Here is a 21,974-nt window from a genome sequence, read left to right as displayed (position 1 = left end):
CATACTGTCCTGATGGTACAGAAGACATGGCCTCCCTCGGCGCTAGTCAAATAGTGGTGCCACTTGCTGATGCAAAAATGCTGGTATAATTCCAGAGCATGGGTCAGTCTTTCTCCAATTTAGAGGGTGGGGGCTCTGAAGCCTCGGCAGCTGAGTGGAGCTTGTCTGGACTAGGGACTTCGGCCACATTCCCACAAAAAGAATTGGATCAGTCAGAGAGCACATGTGCCTCTGTCAAGCCACAACATTATCTCATGCAAATGGTTCCTTTGTGAAAGATGAGATCCAGAACAACACAAAATGTGTGCTAAAATCCTTCATCCAGATCAGATCTGGATCATGTTTTAGAGTATGATCAGCAACTCAACTCAACTCAACTCAACTTTATTTATATAGCGCTTTACCACAGCACAGCTGACCAAAGCACTTAACATATCATACAAATATAAAAAAACCACACATAAAAAGCTATAAACAGTAATATAGACACTAACACTACAGACAGAGTCCCATTCCTGGCCAAACGCCAATGAATACAAGTGGGTCTTCAAATAATACTTAAAAGTAGACAGGGAGGGGGCCTGCCTAATATAAAGCGGCAAGGCATTCCACAGTTTTGGACCTACCACAGCAAAGGCTCTATCCCCCCTAGTTTTCCGCCTGGCCCTCGGTGCCTCCAGAAGAAGCTGATCTGCTGATCTGAGGCACCGCGACAGATTATATGGATGCAAAAGTTCCACAAGATAAGATGGTGCCAGCCCATTTAAGGATTTATAAACAAATAAAAGAATCTTAAAACTAACCCTGAAACGCACCGGAAGCCAGTGGAGAGATGCCAGTACTGGCGTTATGTGGTCCTTCTTACGCCCCCAACCAATAACCGAGCGGCAGCATTCTGGATCCTCTGGAGGCGGGCAAGCCCGGATTGACCAAGTCCAGCATACAGGGCATTACAGTAATCCATGCGTGATGTAACAAATGCATGGATCACTGTCTCCAAATGCTGCCGCGACAAAAAGGGTTTTAATTTCACTAACTGCCTTAAATAGAAAAATCCAGATTTTACAACCGCATTTATCTGGCTCTCCATTCTCAATACCTGAATTGTACTTGTTAAGGCAAGCTACAGTGGTTTGCACAACTGGATTTTAAGGCAACTTCAGAGGGCCAGACACCATTAGTGTGTAATTCCACCAATCTCTGTTTTCTGATGAACTACAACTAGTATTCAGACTGTGCCCATTCAGGTTTGTGATTGGAACACAATTGCCCTCATCTTACTTTGAATAGAAGATGTTTTCTACAAATCCCTTGTCATAAAAACAAACTGTAGCTTTAGCATCCAAACAAGAACCTTTATTTTAAGAAACTCAGTGTCTTATAATATAGCATTTGTCTAGAACAGTACATTTCTTATATTAACATCAAATCTGATGTGAACTATAGATCACATCACAGCTGTCTATGCTGATGATACTAAGCTGTAGGGCCTTCTATCATGCCCTCATCCTCTGGAATAACCTCCAGGCTGATATCAGAGATCAAGGATATCCCAAAGCTTTTATTTCTGCTCTGAGAAGAGAGGAGCCATTACTGAGGATCCACAAGTACATCCTTCACAGAAGTCTGTCACGGTTTCACACACCCCTATATCAGAAATCAGTTTGTGGACACTTCATCTGATGGACTGGAGGAAAGGATGTTATATGTCAGTTAAAAACATGCTTCCTTTCACACTTCAGTTTCTCCTAGCATCTTACTTGGGCAAGACTAAGCTGCAAGGAAAAGTTGGATGCAATTAGAGGAAATAAGATTCCCAGTGAGTTTTTAATCCAGATCGGGGACTTATTGTGATATACAAGTAAAAACCTGAAACTTAGCCAAGTTTAGGTTAAAGAAATATTGAAGTACCAGACCTACTACCTGTCATGATTCTGCCCCATCCACTTCCTGCCACATGCTCTTATTCTGTAACTACTTCCTGCCCCCAGCTCACCCTGACTCCCAAGAACTTCATATCATCAACCACATTGGTATCACTATGCGAGGAGCTACCAGATTGTTCTATGCATTGTCTAGACTCTCCTGCCTTCTTTTCGTCAGTGCCTGATTATTCTGATACTGACGCCCTGCCTGTTCCATCAACCTGAGATACTGCCTCATCCCTTTTGTTGGACTGCTCTCCTGGTAACGACACCTCGCCTGCACTACTGACTAGAGATTCTGTTTTGCCTTCCCTGCTCCCCTGCTGGAAACCCCGACCACAGACCGAACTAAGTACTACTCTTTGCCTGACCCCTCCAGACCGTTTCTGTTCCTGTCTGATTCCGTTCCTGAGGAAGACATTAAAATCTGTTCTGCTGTCCCAGCATTACTGGCTCTTTAATTGGGTTCACACCTCCACCTTCATGGGAGCTCCACACACCCCTCCCTGACAGGAGGATCCTGAAGTGTTCCCAGGGTAGAAGAATGCTAATAATAGTATTAGTATGAATATTAATACTATGCATATTTATTAATAATAATTTATTTGAAATATTAACAATATATTTTAATAGCTTATAATTTTAATGAAATACTAGTAGATTGTATAATGCAATCTAGTAAGCAGCATACAGTATATAGTACAAAACAGGAAGCAAGTCCAAAACCTAACAATCCTACTTTTAATAATGAGCTAAGTTCCATTCTAAACTGTGATTTAGTTGGGTGAGAAATAAGGAAAACTATCTGGAATTACAGGATTTCTTGTTTGATCTTAAAACCAACAAGAAAACTGTGGGTGAGGGAAGTGAAAGGTCAACACATTAGCATGAATAAAGGTTCCCTTAAGCATGGCAACCTGCAATTGCTCCTGTGTGGTTTATCAATGATCAGTCTGTGATTTTATTGAACACCTTCCAACAGTGAACGTGTATGAGTACTGAGTAATAAATTCTTGATAAGGAGTGTTCAGGCTCAGAAAATGTACCTTGGTTAGATAAAGGTTTAAAAAGTAACCCTACAACCTCTATTATATATAATAGAACAATTGTAATTAGCCTGTGCCATTTTTTCTATTTATGTGAGATGTGGTGAAATTTGAATGATTTTCTGCAACAAATTACATCAAATAAAAAAAAAAACCTCATAACATTAGCATGATACTCAGGGTCCCTCGGTTCAGCTTGTCCCTCAGGGTAGATGAGTTGCTCCGTAAACAATTCTGGACTTGTTTAGGTTGCCTAATCTGTCTGTTTTTGGCTGTGTGTGTTTATGTGTATGAGAGAAAGAAAGAGAGACAGATTGCTGGTGCTTCAGGTTAGCAGTAGAACCTGTTTTCATCCTGAGTGGACTGATTAGATACACTCCACCCTCATAATCATCAGGGCTGGAAGAGACTGAGTGAAATCTTCCTTCCTTGCCATGTGTCACACCACTAAAGAGAAGAAAGTTCACTTGTTCTTTATCTTCAGTGGTAATACTTGCCAGGAATACCTGCAGAAAGATATAGGGAGAGAGAGAGGACACACTACAGGAGAGAGGAGACACACAGTTAGTGACGAGTAGTGGTGGCATATAGATGGAGAAGAGAGGAGAGGAGAGGAGAGGAGAGGAGAGGAGAGGAGAGGAGCGGAGCATCAAGGGAGGACCGCCAGCAGCCTAGGCCTATAGCAGCATAACTAAGGGAAGGCTCAGGGTCACCTGATCCAGCCCCAACTATGAGCTTTATCAAAAAAGGAAAGGTTTAAGTCTAGTCTCAAAGGTAGAGAGGGTGTCTGCCTCCTGAACTGAGAGTTGGTTCCATAGGAGAGGAGCTTGATAGCTAAAGGCTCTGCCTCCCATTCTGCTTCTGTGGATTCTAGGAACCACAAGTAGACCTGCACTCTGAGAGCAAAGTGCTCTATTGGGATGATAAGGCTCTATAAGGTCTATAAGATATGATGGAGCCTTGTCATTAAGGGCTTTGTATGTTAGTAGAAGGATTTTAAATTCTATCCTGGATTTTACAGGGAGCCAGTGGAGAGAAGCTAATATGCGAGAGATATGATCTCTCTTGCTAGTTCCTGTCAGTACTCTGGCTGCAGCATTTTGGATTAATTGGAGGCTTTTTAGGGAATTATTGGGACATCCTGATAGTAAAGAGTTACAGTAGTCGAGCCTGGAAGTAACAAATGCATAGACCAGTTTTTCAGCATCACTTTGAGACAGGATGCTCCTGATGTTGGCAATATTGCAAAATACAGTTTGAGAGAAGTCAACTGAGTCTAATAATGAACAGAATGCATTGTTGATGCTGTCATTGTCGGCATCTACATGAATGTTAAAGTCGCCTACTATGATTATTTTATCTGTACTAAGCACTAAATCAGACAGAAAGTCTGAGAATTCACTTAAAAACTCTGAATAAGGAGCAGGTGGACGGTATACAATAACAAACAGAACAGGCTTTTGAGTTTTCCAGTTTGGGTGTGAGAGACTCAGGGTGAGACTTTCAAATGAGTTATAACTATGTTTAGGTCTAGGGTTGATTAATAGGCTTGAGTCAAAGATCGCTGCCACGCCACCACCTCGGCCTGTGTTTCGAGGGATGTGACAGTTACTGTGACCAGGTGGAGTGGATTCATTTAGACTGACATATTCTTCCTGCTGTAACCATGTTTCAGTAAGACACAATAAGTCAATGTGATGTTCACTTATCAAATCATTCACTAACAGATATTTAGATGAGAGAGATCTGATATTTAATAGTCAACATTTGATTGTCCTATTATTTTCTACTATAAGAGGAGTCATCTTAATTTTAATTAGGTTCTTATGAATAACTCCTCTCGAGTTGATTTTTCATTTATTTAATAATTTAGGTGGGTGGGGGGCACACTAAGTCATAGAAGAGAACAGACTGTGCGCATGTTTGTGTTTAGTTTAGTACCTGAGCTCCAAACACCCGCTGCATTGATTGTAGCAGCTGGTTGGTGTAGTCTGTAAGCACCCCAGCATCTTCCTCAAACACACTGAGCAGGGAGCGAGTCTGAGACATAGAACATTTGATGAACAAGATTAAGGTGTGGACAGATGAGACAACAGTTAGATAAATGTAAGCAGGCTCAACAATTAGTGAAAATGCCAAAAAAATTCTATTCCTGCTCCTGAAACGTGAGAATTTGCTGCTTTTGTTTCACATATTAGTAAAATAAATATCTTTGGGATTTGGACAAAGCAGGAGAAGACAGCAGCATTTTGGAGCCAGGGGAATAAAAATGAGCATTTCTCACAATTATCTAAGATTTTATATATATAAAAAAACAACAATGAATATATTAAATGATTAATCAGTAAATAAATCATCACATTAATCAAATGTGTAAAATATTCATTAGCTGCTGCAGTCAATGACAATTCAGGAGGAGCTGGGCATGTATGGAGTTACACCACAGACACTGAAGAAAAGAAAACTCCAGTGTGCAGCTGTGGAATTAAAAGGCATAATGATTTTACTGCAGGCTGGCTATGCAAACCAAGAAAATCCTGTCTGTGTTTTTAATTTTTTTTTTTTCAAAAAAGTAAGACTTCTTATGTTTGGGTTCAATTTGATCCCAATGAAACCTCACTATTCAATGGGTAAATGGTGAGTAATATTAACCAAAACCCAAGTGTCTTTTACCAAAGTACTTTTATAACTGGCACATTAACTATATACAAATTTACAGTTACTTGAAGACAAATTACAGAACCTACTACTAACTACAGCATCAGAAGGCCTGTCGTCTAAAGTATTGCCTCATTTGGTGTTTTGATTATGGTGGTGAAGACGCTGTCTAACAGGGCACTTAGGTGTTCAGCTAGGTAGAGATCTGGTCATTGTGAAAGCCACAGCATATGATTCACATCATTTCATCTTTTCTTTGAATCAAAGCATTTAGTGACCCCTTGTGCGTTGTGGATGGGGCACTGTCATCCAGGAAAAGGCCTCTCCCATCAGGATAGACATGTATCATCACAGGATAAAGGTGATCACTCAGAAGAGCTTCATGTTGATCTGCAGTGACCCTTCTCTCTATAAGGGGACAGGTGGACCCAAACCATTTCAGCAAAATGTCCCCCCACAACATAGCCACTGGATCTCCTCACTGTTGGGTTCCAGCATTTACGTTTTTCACATGTTATTCTGTCAGTATCCCATGACAAAGACAGTGAACCTAGTTTTGCATTGATTACAAAGTCAGATCTCATCCAAGGGAAGCAATGAAAAAAGAATGATTGAAATGGCTTTGTTTTCAGTTCCACCCTATGAATGATAATCAGTTTTCTGGCAGATTGCTAGATTCTCAAGCCCCTCCCCCTGGGAGAATTCCAGAATTTCACAATTTTCAGGGCCCTGATTTGTGCATGACAGGTTATTTGTATGTGTACTGTATTCTTAATATGTCACAGAACTCATGTGTGTGTGTGTGTGTTTATGCGTGTGTCTGTATGTGTGTACAGCTTATTTTGATATTAATGGTGTAGTGTTTTACATGTTGTGGTTTAAACTGCAGTCTGCATCAGAATGAGCTGCAATATCATTCTGACCTGAACTGATGTTTTTTATTTTCTTGTTACTTTCTGTTCATAGCAGAATTTCACAGGCTAAAAGTGCCCTCCCATTTTATTTATTTATTTATTTTTGGCAACATTGTTGAGGATGTAGACATCTTGTTCATTGATTATTGGTTACTTCATTGGTTTATCTTTGGTGTGAACGCCATGTCAAAATTCACAGGTTCTGGCCACATAAAAAGGCTGATTAAAATATGTAATGAATTATAAAAGTAATAAAGCAAGAGTAATAAAAATGCACATGCAGATGTGGTTAACTATAAGTCACAGCTCTTGATTCCTATATGCATAGAAGGCAGATCGTTCTTAAGCATCTACTTTTTTTTCTTGAAAGTTATTTTACAATAAAAAAAATTAATTAAGATTCAGGAGTCACACTTGAGGTAAAGCCCCGAGGAAAAACCCTTGTGTTGTAATTACCTGCACTGCTGCTGCTACTACATGATAAACTTAACATTTAGCTGTATGACTGGCTTCAGACTGCATTTGAGGTGAACATTATAAACATGGCTGTTGCCCAGCTCCCTTCAAAATAAGCTTTTTAATGAATGCATGGAAGTAAAATGAGTTGAACTGGAATTGGCAACATGTAGAAACTTTAACATGTCATAATTTTTATAATGTAACAATAGTAAAAGAGCACAATCGGAGTGCTGCTGTTAAATGGTTTACAGAATCAGGTCATGCACACTGTATATGAACTGTGTTCCATACATGACAAAATATATTCAGAAACACGTGATGTAACCTGTGGCAACATGTTAAGCTCTTCATGAATAAGGTGATTGTGGCTTCAGTGAGGTTAGCTTTATTAGCATGCAACCCACTGTGCACTGGAACAGACCAGATAAGGGCACATGTCTGTTGAGTGTAGTATGCATCAGTAATGGGGCTCTGCACAGCTCTTGAAAAGCAACAAAAAGGAGATGACACAAAGTTGGTGTTTGACAGAAAAATGTGCTGATAACAGCCTGTTTACAATAAACAAACTAGTGATGGGAATTCTGGTTCTCTTTAGTGAGCCAGGTCATTTGGCTCAGCTCAGCAATAAGAGCAGGCTCTTTACTTAGAGCCACTTCTAGCTTTTATAATTCAATAAAATTTAGCGAAGTTTTCACCTGTAATTGGTGTGTGTGCATGTATATAACTTAAATTATTGAATGTAATAATACTAAAGCATGTAATTTCCAGCATACCATCATTTTAAATTATGTTTGATGCAAAAACAATGTAAAAACATCAAACACTATTACATAATGTATGCATACTGAATATTGTAAATAATCATTTTGCTACAAACACTAAACACAGTGAATCTGGTCTTTGTACATAAATGTACTGTATGTCATAATTCTAATGCTACTATACTCTAGGCATAAAGTCCAAGAAAGCTTATGTTTTTGGTTCTGTGTGTGTGTGTGTGTGTGTTTGTTTGCTGAGCAGGATTACGGACAAGGTCAATGTCACAAAAAATAACAAAAAAGAAAAGAAAACACACACACACAATTATTACAGACAAGTGGCTGGATGGATCATCAGCACACTTGGTACACACGCTGGTGGGGGCCAAACCTAGAAGTGATTAGATATGCGCCAGCTCAGGAAGTTCGACCTGCCCCAGGAGCTGCTGATACAGTTCTACAGCACTGCAGACCCCTCACACCCCGGATACAATCTGTTTGAACTCCTCCCCTCTGGACGGTGTTACCAGTCACTGTGCACCAAGACAACCAGGCACAGGGACAGTTTCTTTCTCCAGGCCGTCACTCTGATGTACACTTAACCCATGACAGTATGACTGGACAATCACCCTCAGTGCAATGCCTGTGTATATATACATTGTACAGATTATACATTATTATAATAGAGGTCTCTAGCTTTAAGTACTCTGTTTTTTATTCCTATTTATCTCATTTCAATGAACATTCCTTTGTTGTCTGCATTGTTTACTGTCTGTTTATACTGCTTTTTCTGCATTGTTTGCAATGATTGTTGCTGTTAATACTGCTTATTTTGTTATATTACACAGCCTTATGCTGTGTACTGTTTGCACATTGAGAGCCGATGTACCATAGTCAAATTCCTCATGTGTCCGACACACCTGGCCAATAAAGCTGATTGTGATTCTGATATTGGCTGAAAAAGGTCAAAGATCAAGGTCACAAAAAATAAGAACAACAAAAAAAAAATCACACAGAAAAAAAATCCCATCTTTAACATAGAGCAATATTTTTAAGAAATATCTTTGTCAAAACTCATCAAACTAATTTTTGTTTGAAATTGGACACACCGATGGAGGGTGGCAATGTCTGTCACCAGACCAAATTGCATCCAGATCTGACTGCCATTTAAAGTTAACATTGAAAACCATCATAATGCGGCCTATAATGAAGATGGAACCCTGAAATGTTCAGGTAAGATGCACATTATATATCTACCTTTCATACCCTAAAAGATTATCCAGATCCAGTCCGGATCAAGGCATTTTGGACAAATTTTGTGTTGTTCTGGATCTCATTTTCCACAAAGGACCCATTTGCGTGAGCAAATGTTGTGCCTTGGCAGAGGTACATGAGCTCTCTTAGTGCTGTTGTTCTGTCTTATTAATTAATAGAGAAAAGAGAAAGGAAAACAAAATTAGCTCTCAGATAGGAGCCGACTCCCATCGTTCACATAAAGGCATTTGACACATCATTAAAACAATCAGAATGTGTTCTTCTCCAACTCACTGTATGATCACATTTACTGGATTTTTTTGTCTGATATCAACACAAGTGAAGGAGCTAACTCTTTTCTACTGGCCACAGAGACAGCTGAATAAAAAATAGCATCTGTCCCTCAGTCTTCTGCTTTTTAAACCAGACAGGAAGGTTTATCGAGCAGAAAAGAGGCTCGATTGTTGGGAACTGTCAAACACACTAACTCACCAGCTACTATCATAATTTACTTGCACCTCACTGGAGTTTAGGAGCAATTTCACAGCCTGTATCTAAGTCATGGAGGCATGGAAAAGTTGAAGGTAGCTTCATACCTTGACATTAAACCTCCCCATCCACAATCATACATATACATAACTCTGAGGTTTTGAATATTAATATGGCAGCAGAGTGATGATAATACAGTAGAAATGCAGGCTGGGACACATATTGATGTGATGTCTTTTGAAGTTAGTGAAAAAGGATAGAGCATGTTCCATTTGAAATTCTTATATGTCCTAGAAAAAATTATACATTGCAATAATGAGCCTCACCAAACAACAGCCACACTGCAATCTTGCACAGATGCAGTACCATCAAGAGACAATGACAATGATCCAATGCTATTTCACGCCTGTTCCACAGTGCTGAACAGAATATACAGCAGATGATCACCTTAAAAGAAACTGGACCAACTAGTTCCAAATCAAATTAAACAAATGGAATATTCAAGTTATGGAAATGTACCACACTGATAAGACACGATTTTGTTTCTTCAAACAGGGTGAGGAGTAATCAGGTCTAGTTCTTCAGCAACTAGTCCATCATTTAGATGCTGGAGTGTATTATTGTCATGATCTTGTCCCACTGCTTCCAGTCTCATGCTTTTATTTTGACACTACTTCCTGTCCCCAGCTCACCCTGACTCTCGGGAACTTTATCTCATCACCCACATTGGTTTCACCTGCTTCTCATTACTGACACCTGCTTACAACAGCATATAGGCAGCTTCCCCGCGCCAAGAAGCTTCCAGATTGTTCTAACTCCTGTTCAAACTTTCCAGCATTTTTCCTGTACCTGTGATTCTAGCTCTGACCCCGGATTACCTTGTGACCACCGAGTATTGCCTAGCACTCCTGATTTCGGATTGTGTTTTCTGTGTATCGACCTTGGGTTTCCTTTTTTTTGACTGTGCTTTCGTGGAAACCTTGTTTGTGTAAGTTTGCTGGATCTGACCCTGTACTGTATTATCAACCTGAGTGTTGCGTGCTTAATCTGAATCCTGCTTTGTGTTATCCATGTGTTTTGCTATCAGTGCTCTTATTAAAGAGACAGTGTTTACTTTCACTCGTCTGACTCTGTAACTGAGCTCACCCTCGCTTATCGGCAGCATTACACGCTAAGTCTGACAATTATAGGGCTGCCGATTCAAGAAGCATTATGTTAATTTTTAATTAGTTATTTATAGTATTTATTTGCTGCATATTTAAGAGCGTAAGTAACAGATGCTTTGTGGAGCATTAGAAATTTACAATAAAACTGACTAGGGCACACACTTCTAGTTCCTGTTTCTGTGTGCTAATCTGATGCTTTCACATCACAGGTGTTGAACAGAGGCATTAAAACATTAGTCTTCCAGGTAGCACATGAGACTAATGTAAGCTGATGTACAGTAAGAGTTTAATATGGGTGGGCAGCTGCTCTTCAGGTATGCTGAACTAGCAGAGGAGTGAATACTGCAATATGTATAGCCTTTATATTAGAAAGTATCACTACAGAGAACTAAAATAATATGACAGTCTATGACAATTTCAGCAACCTACAATACATTTCTGAACAGTAAAATGGTGGATCAGTATATTACTGTAAGTGTAAGGCTTTTTTTGTAGAGGACAGATTGGTGAGAACTTTTCCTTCTGTGCTCTCCTTACCTGTGGCGTTCCCCAAGGCTCCATTCTTGGCCCTGTTCTTTTCTCCTTATACTGTATATGCTCTAACTTGGCTCAATTTTAGATGAGTTCTCTTTTCATTGCTATGCCAGTGATATTCAAATCTATTTGCCCTTGAGACTGAATGACACCACCACACTGCAGTCCTTGCATTATTTCGTAGCTGATATTGAATCATGGTTGGTAGGAAATTTTCAGTATCTAAACTGGAACAGAACTAAATGCATTACGACTGGCTTCACAAGTCTTCCCATCAGTCCCAATTCAGGTCTTCCCCCCGGCATCTCATCTGAAACTGGCTGTAAAGAATCAAAGGGGAATATTGGATATTGACTTGAAATTTGACAAGCAAAACTCAGACATCAAAACAAGCTTCTTCCAGCTGAGAATATTAGCCTGGCATTCAGTGAATTTGAAAAAGCGATCCATGCTTTTATTAGTTCCAGGATTGATTACTGTAATGCGTTATAGATGTTAACAATCATCTTTGTCTCACCTCCAGTTTGTTCAAAAACTCAGGTCAGCAAATCAGCTCCTCGTAGAGGTTTCAAGGTCCAGGTGCAGACACTGGGGTGACCGAGCATTTGCTGTGGCTGCTCCCAAATTTTGGAACAGTTTACCAATGCACATTAAATCTATTACAGAGCTACTCAAGTCCACTCTCAAAACTGGTTTGTTTAACTTGGCTTTTAAGTCATAGAGCTTTATTTTATTCCATCCACTTGTAATTATTTTATGTATTTTTTAGCCATGTATTGTGTTGGTTGTGTAGTGCTTTGGTCAACAAGCTTTGTGTCTTAAAGTACTTGATAAATACACTTTAATTTGAAGTGATATTGACATATGATAGTAGGAAATCCACAGGTGTAATTAATAACTGAATGATTGCTGATTGAATGAATGAAAAAGTACAAATTTTGAGTGAAAGAAATTTATTCACCAAATACATCCTTCTGCTTATTTGAATAACTTTGCTTCTTGAATGATGCAAGTCTTTATAGTTATATATTGGTACATGCTCCCAGTTTTCACTACACAGTGATTAGCAAGGCTAACACAGTATGATTAGCATGGCTATTAAAATTACTGCTGAATCTTGGTAATGTTCGTTTTCTGTTATGTTTTGTCATCTTTATAACATCCATTTCACTGGCCTTTAAGGGCAACAAGCGTTTTCACTGTTTTCCAAAAGGACCCATATTATGACTCAAACCAAAACTTCCATGAGGGTTTTCTGATCAAATAAGGTCTTCTTAGGCAATTGCAGTACAACTACAGCAACTGACTGACTATAAACAAGATAATTGCTTTTTCTAAGTAAACGCAGGTGTTTTTGCTGGAAACCTTTCATACAGTCACTGTGTAATATAGCTTGATTCTTGTTTTTACTTCCATGAACAACCACTCAGGAAATTGTGCATTTGTCTTTCATGTTTTTTAACAGCAATTACACTATGAATGCAGTGGGCCTTCTCCTCCTGTATACAGCCGTTTTTTTTTTTGTTGTTTTTTTCTGAGAATAGATTTATTTAAAAATTTAAGAAGCGTTCCTTGTAGCTTTTAGTCTGGCTGCATAGTTATCAAATTTAGACAAATTTCCTCTGAATCAAAAGCAGTCCTGTTGATACAGTCGCTGGCCTTACTTTAGCGTTTGCTGCTAATAAGGACCACAGCTAATAAAAGACTTTTAGAATTACAAATAAAAAAAATGAATTATTTTGCTACTTATTCCATATATTAATGTATATACTGAACAGTATTGACTGTGAAAAAAAATCAGTGTAGCTCAGCAACTGTTGGTGATTTAAACTGCCAGTTTCTTTATAACATTCATCATTATTAAGGACCTATAGCACTACTGAGCTTGTATTCCACTCAGAAATCGGAAACTAGAGTAGCAAGCTAAGCTAACTACTACTGTATGTCACAAATGGTGTGAGAAACAAGATTCAGAGAGGACCCACACACAGGCAGATTGTTTTGGACTTTTATTTTGAAGCCTTTTCCTGTGTCATGCTACCCTCAGCAGCTTCAGCTTGACTCTGCCCTAAATGACCTTAATTACTTACCTCTTGCTCATTGTCTCTACCTCATCTGCCCTTTATAATCACCTCACTTCCTTCAGTCATTTGTCAGTGTGTTGTCTATCCTCCATGCACATTTCCTGTTGGTTCTGGTCATCTCCTTTTCCCTGGTTTGTCATCCTGTCAAATCACCTTTTTATTCATCTCCTCCATCATTACCTGTTCTTGTATTTGATCTGTTGCTTGGTTAAAGGGCACTTGGCTAAGTTATTTTTACATTTAAGTTACTCATCTTTATACTGTATCTGCAGGGGGACTTGTTGCATTAAATCTTTTAATTTTTACATGATTGTCTCTCTTCCTGCATTTGGGTCCAAATCTGTTAGCTATTTATTACACAGATGTAGTAAAGGGGTAACTTTTTATAAAAGGATGAACAGACTTCCACAGTCCAAGCAAACCAAGTTTGAAATGTAAGGTAGGCAGTGATAAGCACAAGGCTGTGGTCAGTAACAGACAGGGAAGTGTCCCAAGCAAACAGGTAAAAAGTCAGAAAGGAGACACGAGGTAAATGTGTAATAGTAGCAGGTCCAAGGCAAGTGTGGCTCTAAAGCTGGGAATGCACAGTAGACAGAAGCATGTGGAGTTGGGCTAGTGTACATATACAATGAGAACTGTTAGGGCCATGACACACCAAGCCAACAGTCGGTTGTCTTCCTGGTGTGCCTCGCACCATTGGTACTAGTTGGACCCTGTTGGCGGCTTTTCTGGGGATTTGACATGATGAATTGGCATCGGCTAGTTGGGCCTTATTGGTAAAGGGGGACCACTGTAACTGGCTGTTCATCTTAGTGAATCAATGCATGAGAAGAGAACGGGTTGAAGAAAGCCCTTTCAGCCTGTCACTGTAATATCCATGATTTCACCCATTTAGTTTTTCACCTCCATGACCTCCAAAAGACAAAGGGCAGAGAACAGCAGTGCCATTTGCAACCTCTTATCAGACATATTTTTGATTTAAAAGCAGCTATAAACAACAGCTCTTGTGAACAAAAGCTACTTTGGGGGGGTGGATGTGTGCAGGTGACAGTACTGGGAAGTGAGAATATGAGTGAAGGCAGAGGCAGAACGAGCCAAATGAATCAAGTATCATCGTTAAACTCCTGCACATTGCCACTTTATACATAGGATGGGGTAAAGTCTGTGTCAGAACTCATAAATGCATGACCTCAGCACTGAACACAGTCACAAAGTATTGTAGTGGGTGCTCAAATGACAGGACTAAGCAATGGCAAACCAGTTCCCAGCTGGTTGACTGCCTGAGTATCCATTGGAATTTGTGATATAATGAACAATTTAAGTGCCCACCCATACAGATATTACACCAATCAAATAACATTACTGACATTGTCAGTCAGTTCTAATGAATAACTAATTGATCCTCTAGAGTAGGTTTCAAAAATGGCTCAGTAACCCAGCTTCAAGGGGACAATTTAAAAATAAGGGCTGCCAAGACAAATGGGCCTGTATTTATTTAATATTTAAAAATGCATAGAGTTCTGAGATAAACAGTTGAATGGTACAAGCAATATTAACACCAGTGTCTCCAAACATAAAGAGATTGTGACTGATTTTAGGAAGACTCAATCAACCATCAACTACAATCAAGCTGTAGAGGTTTTACAGCAGTATATGAGATTAAAAAGTACAGCATGATTGTTGGTTCAACTTTGAATGACATATCAAACTCATAAATTTAGGTCTTTCAAGAAGGCAGAGTTCATCTTGGCTGATCAAAGTCATCCTTTGTTTGCAGAGTTTAATTTGCTTACATCTGGTCACAGGTCTAAACAAAATGCAGGACAAACAGGTTTAAAAATTCTCTTATCCCAGCTCCCACTGGCTTCTTGAATACTGTCAGGTGACTAACTGTGCCCTTTTGGATGATGCTGTGGTGATTGTGTATGTACTACTGCCTTTTGAGGATAATGAAGGATTATCCATTGTAATCTAATCTAAAAGCTAATTTTATCAATAGGAAGAAAAGGAAAGCCTGAAAAACTCCAACAGATAAGTAAGTGTATTTTAGTTTCATATGCATAAAAGTGGTGGCATTTCTCAACTGCTGAATATGTCCTGCATAGAGAAATGTATATGGAATGATATGTAGTGACTATTCCATAAGCCTGTAAATGATGAGAAAAACCGGAGGGTTCATAGGGGTAATGCAGGCCTGTAGTTACAGTAATGGCATGCACATAGATAGATGTAAATGAAACATCAGCCTTTAAAATGAGGGCAGGTGCTTTCAAGCACAGCCTTTTGGGTTTGCCAGTACATTGGGCAGATATTGCTATTTTCTGAAAAGTCTAATATTGATCTATGGGACAGCACCCCATTCCCATTTTGCCTTGAGTGGATGGTTAACAGAAGAGAACCAGCAGTAATATGTGGGGAGAGAGAAAGATGACATGGGAGAAAAGTTTTCTTCTGTACCCAAACCCCAAGTTGAAGCCTTGAAATGATCCCTGTGCAACATTTTAATGAAGCCCTTGCCATCCATATCCTTGTAATGAGGTAGACTCTAGCAAAGCTGCAGCCGCAACACTTCTTCACTGCATCACAGACCCACAAAAACTTAGTTCTTATTCCAGTCATTTTGCCAGTTTTCTTCTGAGTGATTCCATCGTTTTAGATGGATTTATCAAGTGACTCAGGAAAGTGCGAAGAGCGAGGAGGGGACTGGGGAGGATAACCGATCAGGTGGTTTACCCTAATGAGCCCTGTCAACAGTATTCTGCCTATAAACAAATAGGGCTAACAATTGACAGTGGCACCACTCATCTCCATCTCTCTGGCAAACCACCCGTTGACACCGATTTGGACTCCAGGAAATGTGTTGCTCTGTCAGGAAAGCTTACCGCTGCCTTTTCTCTCTCTCAGTCTGTCTGTCCTCTCTCTCTCCTTTGTCTCTTCTCTAAAACACAGACTCACACTTTTAGGGCATCGTGGAAAGTCAGTCATTATTTTCTCTGCTCTATCTCTTCCCACATGTACACTGTCACTTGCCAGCTTTCTGCTGCTCAAAAAATTATGAATTATGCCCGTGTCTCACTGTCTACAGGGGCTTTGGTTAGGAAACACCAGCCCTAGAGCTGCTGCTTTGTTTATTACTCTTCTTAAATGTGGCCTTTTTTTTCTTCTCCAGGCCTGTCAGTCACAATTTAAACTATCCCGGTCACTGTATACACTGCAGTGAACCATATTGAGATGAATGGCCTAATTTGTATCAGCTTGTCACAAGCTGTCAACCATGTTTAGTGTGACAAAAAGGAAGAAGCCCACTTTTCGGTTGTTGTCATTTATACCCTGCACAGTGGAGACCGCCCGCCAAGAAATGTTCTCCATTTCTTAATTTTACCACGAACACCAGCATGAATCCATGGCTTTAGCCCTGCTGCCATTCACTCAGGTTTAATTGGTATTCATTTGGAAGTCTGCTCAGTGCGTTGCAAGCTGTGCAGCCACAGTATGAGTCTGTTTGACTTCAGTAAGAGCATGTCAGATTAAAGAGTTATTTATCAGAGAGACTGGATGCATAAGAGACAAAGAAGTCAGGGGTGGAAGGGTTTGGAATGGAAGCATGTAGGTATTGGTCTTTTGCAGTCCCAAGCACATTGCACATCTCTTGCCTTTAATCCGGCTGTGAGTATAACGACTACAGGCTGCAAAAGCCTCAAAGGAGTAGTGAAAAAACATGTGACAGGCCCTAAGCCCATGAGTCAGATTAAAAATGGGTACTGCATACCCATGTGAGGCTATATGACAGAGTGATGAACATTTCCAACTGAGGTCTGGCAGCATTTTGCCTAAGAGGATTTTTGAATACAGATTTTTTTTTCTTCTACTTTAACGCATTCAGCATAATGTGTTGTGGCTGTGTTTACATGCCTTTTGTGTTACATAATATGGTATATTGTCCTGTTGTACAAGTCTAAATATGCTGTTTGAAGCATAGTCCAAATTATGAATTGTAATTCTGCTATAGCTGATTTAGCATTCCTCTTGTTAGCAGCACTCAGTGCTCCAACCATACAGTAGAGGCCCCCAGGGGACAGTGATTCTGCCAATTTTCTTAGTGATGTCCTGAGAGCTCAGCAGAGAGGGAGAAGAATGCACTGAGTGTGTCAGCCTTTTTAAAGAATTTATGCATTGCTAATCCTGTAAGATCCATTGATCACTGACATTAGCCTGTAGACTTATTGAGGTATTGATTAAGGGCCCTTATTTAGAATGCTAGGCTTTCCCATTTCAATATTCTCTCTGAACTGTAATTCAGCACGTGCCTAAAGCACAGACCTAAGCCTGGTGTTTATGACCCAACTGAACCAGACTGGTACTACCAAATTTAAAACCCCCCTCCAAACCAAGACCTGAAGACACATTGTTAACCATCACGGGTGGCAGTGTTTGTCTGTCTACCACGTTAGTCCAAAGTAATACCTAAACAACTACTGAACAGACTAAGGTGAAAATTTGTACAGACATCCATTGCCCCCAGAGGGTCAACTTTATTGATTTTGGTCAGTAGCAGGTTGACACTTTTGCCTTATGCTGAAATATTTCTACAAGTATAGATCCATGGAAACCTGGCACATACTAAGTTTGTATTTTCTTCTGAAATACTAAATACCCAATATAAAATATGTTGTCAGGATCCACTGAACTACAGTATCTAATAACCTGACCTGAAAACTAATTGGTGGGGACCCATTGGATTAAAGTTGTGTGCCAGTTTATAATCCCAGTCTATAAGACCTGTAACACATTTTGTTTATATATTTGCTAACTAGCTTATCTTCTTTGCTGTCACAGGACTGAAGGTACGTGACGTGATGATCAATGTGTCCCGTCAGCAAGTGGAGGATTTCCATGGCCCAGAGGACTACTGGTGTCTCTGTGTGGCCTGGAGCCACCTGGGCACCTCCAAGAGTCGCAAGGCCACTGTTCGTATTGCCTGTGAGTATGAAAATACCTTTAGGCTCATGTACTGGTTAATGTGGACCTGTAGCTCTACAGCTATGATCCCTGATATGACCTTCCATGTTGTGGAGAGGCAGGTATCAGTAATTTAGCAGCTGTTACAAAGGTTATTGTAGCTGCATTTCACAATATGCACAACTGAAACACAAGGAAACAGGGTCAGTGAACAGTTAAAACTGAATAGTCTGATGAGATGGATGCATTTCAAGATTAGACTGGAACAGGGTTCTTGGCCTTGTTGTTGACATTGTCAAGTTGTGGCTTTCAAAGACCTGGTTTAGTTGACCTAAACAAACTCTTCATTTTAAAAGGTCAAAACAAATCTGCCAGTGTCAGTGTAGGTGAAACATGTAGTTGAGGCACATGTATAGGTACTGTGCGCCATCAAGGGCTGGGATTGGCCAACCTTGAACTATGGGATAAGATTTTAAACAATTCCGATTGATCAAAAATAAAGAAAATGAATAAAAATAATTTAAAACAAAACAAGTTGGAATATTTTCCGTTTTTCTTTAACTGATCATTTGATCAGATCTTTGACTGTCACTTTTTCTATTTTTGTCCTCACTGAAGGTCCATGTCATGTGGATGAGTCGATGTCTCATTCATTTTTGGCATACACCTTGATGTCATCCATGTAGAGGAGATGGCTGATGGTAGCTCCACTCTTGAACTTATTTCCATATTCACATCTTGTGATTATCTGACTGAGGGGGTTCAGGCCTATGTAGAACAGCAGCAGAGATAGTGTATCACCTTAGAATATGCCACACTTGATGGTCACTTGTGCGATTGGTCCAGGGTTGACCTCCAGGTTGTTCTCCACAGTCTTATTGAGTTCTTGATCCTTAATGTCCTGTTGACTTTGTATAGTGCCATGCATTCCCAGATCCATGTGTGTGGTACTGAGTTGTAGGCTTTCCTGTAGTCTGTCCTGGCTTTACTCAGGTTGGTCTGTCTGGATCTTGAGTAATTGGTGACTGCTCTGTTTATCATCAACTGGTGTTTTGAGCCTCTGGTGCTTTTCCCAGTGCCCTTCTGACCTGTGCTCATGTACTAGTTAATGTGGACCTGTAGCTCTGCAGCTATGATCCCTGATAGGACCTTCCATGTTGTGGAGAGGCAGGTTATTGGTTGATAGTTGAATGGTGCTGTTCTCTTGTGAGGATCTTTGGATCATGTTTGGATCAGGTGCTGTCCAGCTCTTCATGTTCTTGACTCACTGTTGGATGTCTGCTACAGCGATGGTGACTGCTTCCTGTTCTGGGAGATTCCTGTGGTCTGCTCTCAGGTCCTGCAGCCACTGGACACTGGTATTATGTGTCTTCTCTTCCTCCCATAAATGCCTCTAGTACTGTTCAGTATCTGCTTTCAGTGGCTCTGCTCAGACAGTGTTGTTGCACTGTAGCTACTATAGCTGGGAGTACGCCTTGAATGGTTCTTTGGAGAACAGGGCATTTACCCTTTTAACCTCTGTTTCTTTGATGTATCTCTTTAACCTTCTTGCAAGTGCTGTGAGCCTTTGTTTAGCAGTTATCATCAGATTGTCCTGGTTCTCCAACATCTGACACAGATTTTCTTGATCCGGGTAATGTCTGCGCCGGCATGACTCTATTATTTTGCATCTCTCTCATATCAGAGTTAGGCAGAGTTAATTGTAATGATGTCTTGCCTAAGGATGCCTACTGGAGGTAGACCACAGCTGGGATTTGAACCCCGGCCTCTATCTATCTATCTATCCATCTATCTATCTATCTATCTATGTCATATCTATATATCCTATCATATCATTACTGTGTCTATCTATGAAATATAGATAGACATAGCTTTTTTTTATGCCAAGTCAGATATTGCATGGTTGTTGACTGAATACAGAAGGATTAGCTGGTGTTTATAGTGAAGCTATAAAAACCGAAACTAATTTAAAGTTTTTTTTCTGCTACAGTATACACATAAATGCCATGGACTCTTGCTTTAAGAAGGAAATCCAAAAGAATGGATTCCATGGTGTCATGTTCTAATATCATTTTATACTGTACATTCATGAAACTGTAATTTTCTGCTTCTGTTATATGCTAATGGGGACATTACCCGTATGTGCAACACATGCTGCGACAACCAACATTAACCTTCTAGTTTTGTCTTTCACTTCTAAATTAAGACAGAAAATGTCTTGCCCTGCACCATAGCTTGCAAAATGAACTGCCAAACATCTAGCAAGGGACAACTACACAGCTAATGTCAGTTTGCAGGCTACATACAGTATGTAATTAGTTTGTAAGCTTTAACACAATAACCAGCTTAAATACCTGCTAATATCAATGTTGGTTAAAATGCTAAACTGCTAACAGAACATATAGTCTGTCCTTACCGTTACAGCTATCAGAGTTTCTTTACTTCATTTCCTCTTGCCTTTGGCAATGGCTCAACATGTCTATAGCTCTATCAGTCTCAATCAAACAAATCTAATCACTAATTGTAATTTTAGTTGGAACTCAGGTGTGCTTGTCTGTCCAGAAACCAATTTACAACATCTGGCTTTAAGAGACTGAATCTAAAAGATAAATATAAGAATATGTTTTTTTAAATCCTTTTTTGGTCTGGTCCAAATTGTGTGAGCATACCAAGATAGTATAATCTTAACAAAAGTGGCATCAAGTTTATCAGTGGTGAAATGATCAATTTCCAGAAACAAATGCTGTCTAATCAAATGTGACACAATCAGCTATTATCAGCCATGGTTGCCTAAGAACTAAAGACAAAAGCCCTCCTCTGAATCACTCATTTTTAAATATCAGTCTTTTTTGTCTTTTGAAGAATGTAAGAATCTGAGCTCACAGATGATTACTGTATGCTATTTTAAAATCTATATCTGCTGAGATTTGCATATTTATTGTGTGCATGTACTTTGCACTTACCTACATGTCAGCTAAACTGGGGTTTTGAGCCACTATTATATACTTTCCTTCCTGTATATAGAGAATCTTTTAGGATCCTAGGGCACATAAAATCTATGTTGAAATTTCAAGGGCACTTTCCTGCTGTCCAAAAAGGCTAACTTCTGAAAAATTGTCCATGGATACCTATAGCACAGTATGCTATCAAAGGCACTTTTAATTTTGGGCAACACCCAGGATGAACAGAGCAGCTACCTTCCTCTACCCAATACGTCCTTCAAACCACCTTTCCAACACATTACACAGCACAGGGCCATTGGATGCTCTCTAACCTGCTGTATATGGGCTGTAGTGGGTTTTGAAGGTCATGGCTTGCAGAGTTGGGGGCAGGCCAGTGCGTTAGCTGCTGAAGAGGATTGAGGCAGGCTGACCATAACACTTGACACCTGACAGCTGCCTCTTATCTCCCCACACAGACCTGAGGAAAAACTTTGAGCAGGACCCCCAGGGGAAGGAGGTGCCAATCAACGGGATGATCGTTCTGCACTGTCGCCCCCCGGAGGGAGTGCCTGTGGCAGAGGTAAGACCAGCTGCTCCTCACTCCTCACTTCTTGAAAAAGGAGAAGCTTATACTCCCACTGAGCAGGGAAGATCTGCATCAGAGTGGTCATCCTCAGTGAGCTGGGGTAACTCTCTCACACACACACAGTCAGCTTTACCTTCAGCTCTGCTTCTCTGACCTTTAAGAGATTGATACAGTCGTGGTGGATACCAGTAGTGAGTGCA

At 40.0% G+C, this 21,974-nt stretch overlaps 1 protein-coding gene across 3 annotated transcripts in view; it reads left to right on the top strand.

The window, feature by feature from the left end:
• Window positions 1–21,974, top strand: part of unc5db (unc-5 netrin receptor Db) — a 263,236-nt gene that overhangs the window by 139,399 nt on the left and 101,863 nt on the right. For all 3 annotated transcript variants that reach the window (XM_020599199.1, XM_020599197.1, XM_020599196.1), the window contains exons 3-4: window positions 18,124–18,267; window positions 21,665–21,768. In XM_020599199.1, coding sequence (XP_020454855.1) covers window positions 18,124–18,267; window positions 21,665–21,768 — 248 coding nt within the window. The remainder of the gene's footprint in view (window positions 1–18,123; window positions 18,268–21,664; window positions 21,769–21,974) is intronic.

This window comes from Monopterus albus, unplaced genomic scaffold, assembly GCF_001952655.1.
Source record: "Monopterus albus unplaced genomic scaffold, M_albus_1.0 scaffold40.1, whole genome shotgun sequence".
NCBI classification, from domain to species: domain Eukaryota; kingdom Metazoa; phylum Chordata; class Actinopteri; order Synbranchiformes; family Synbranchidae; genus Monopterus; species Monopterus albus.
This window is presented reverse-complemented; position numbering and strand designations above follow the sequence as displayed.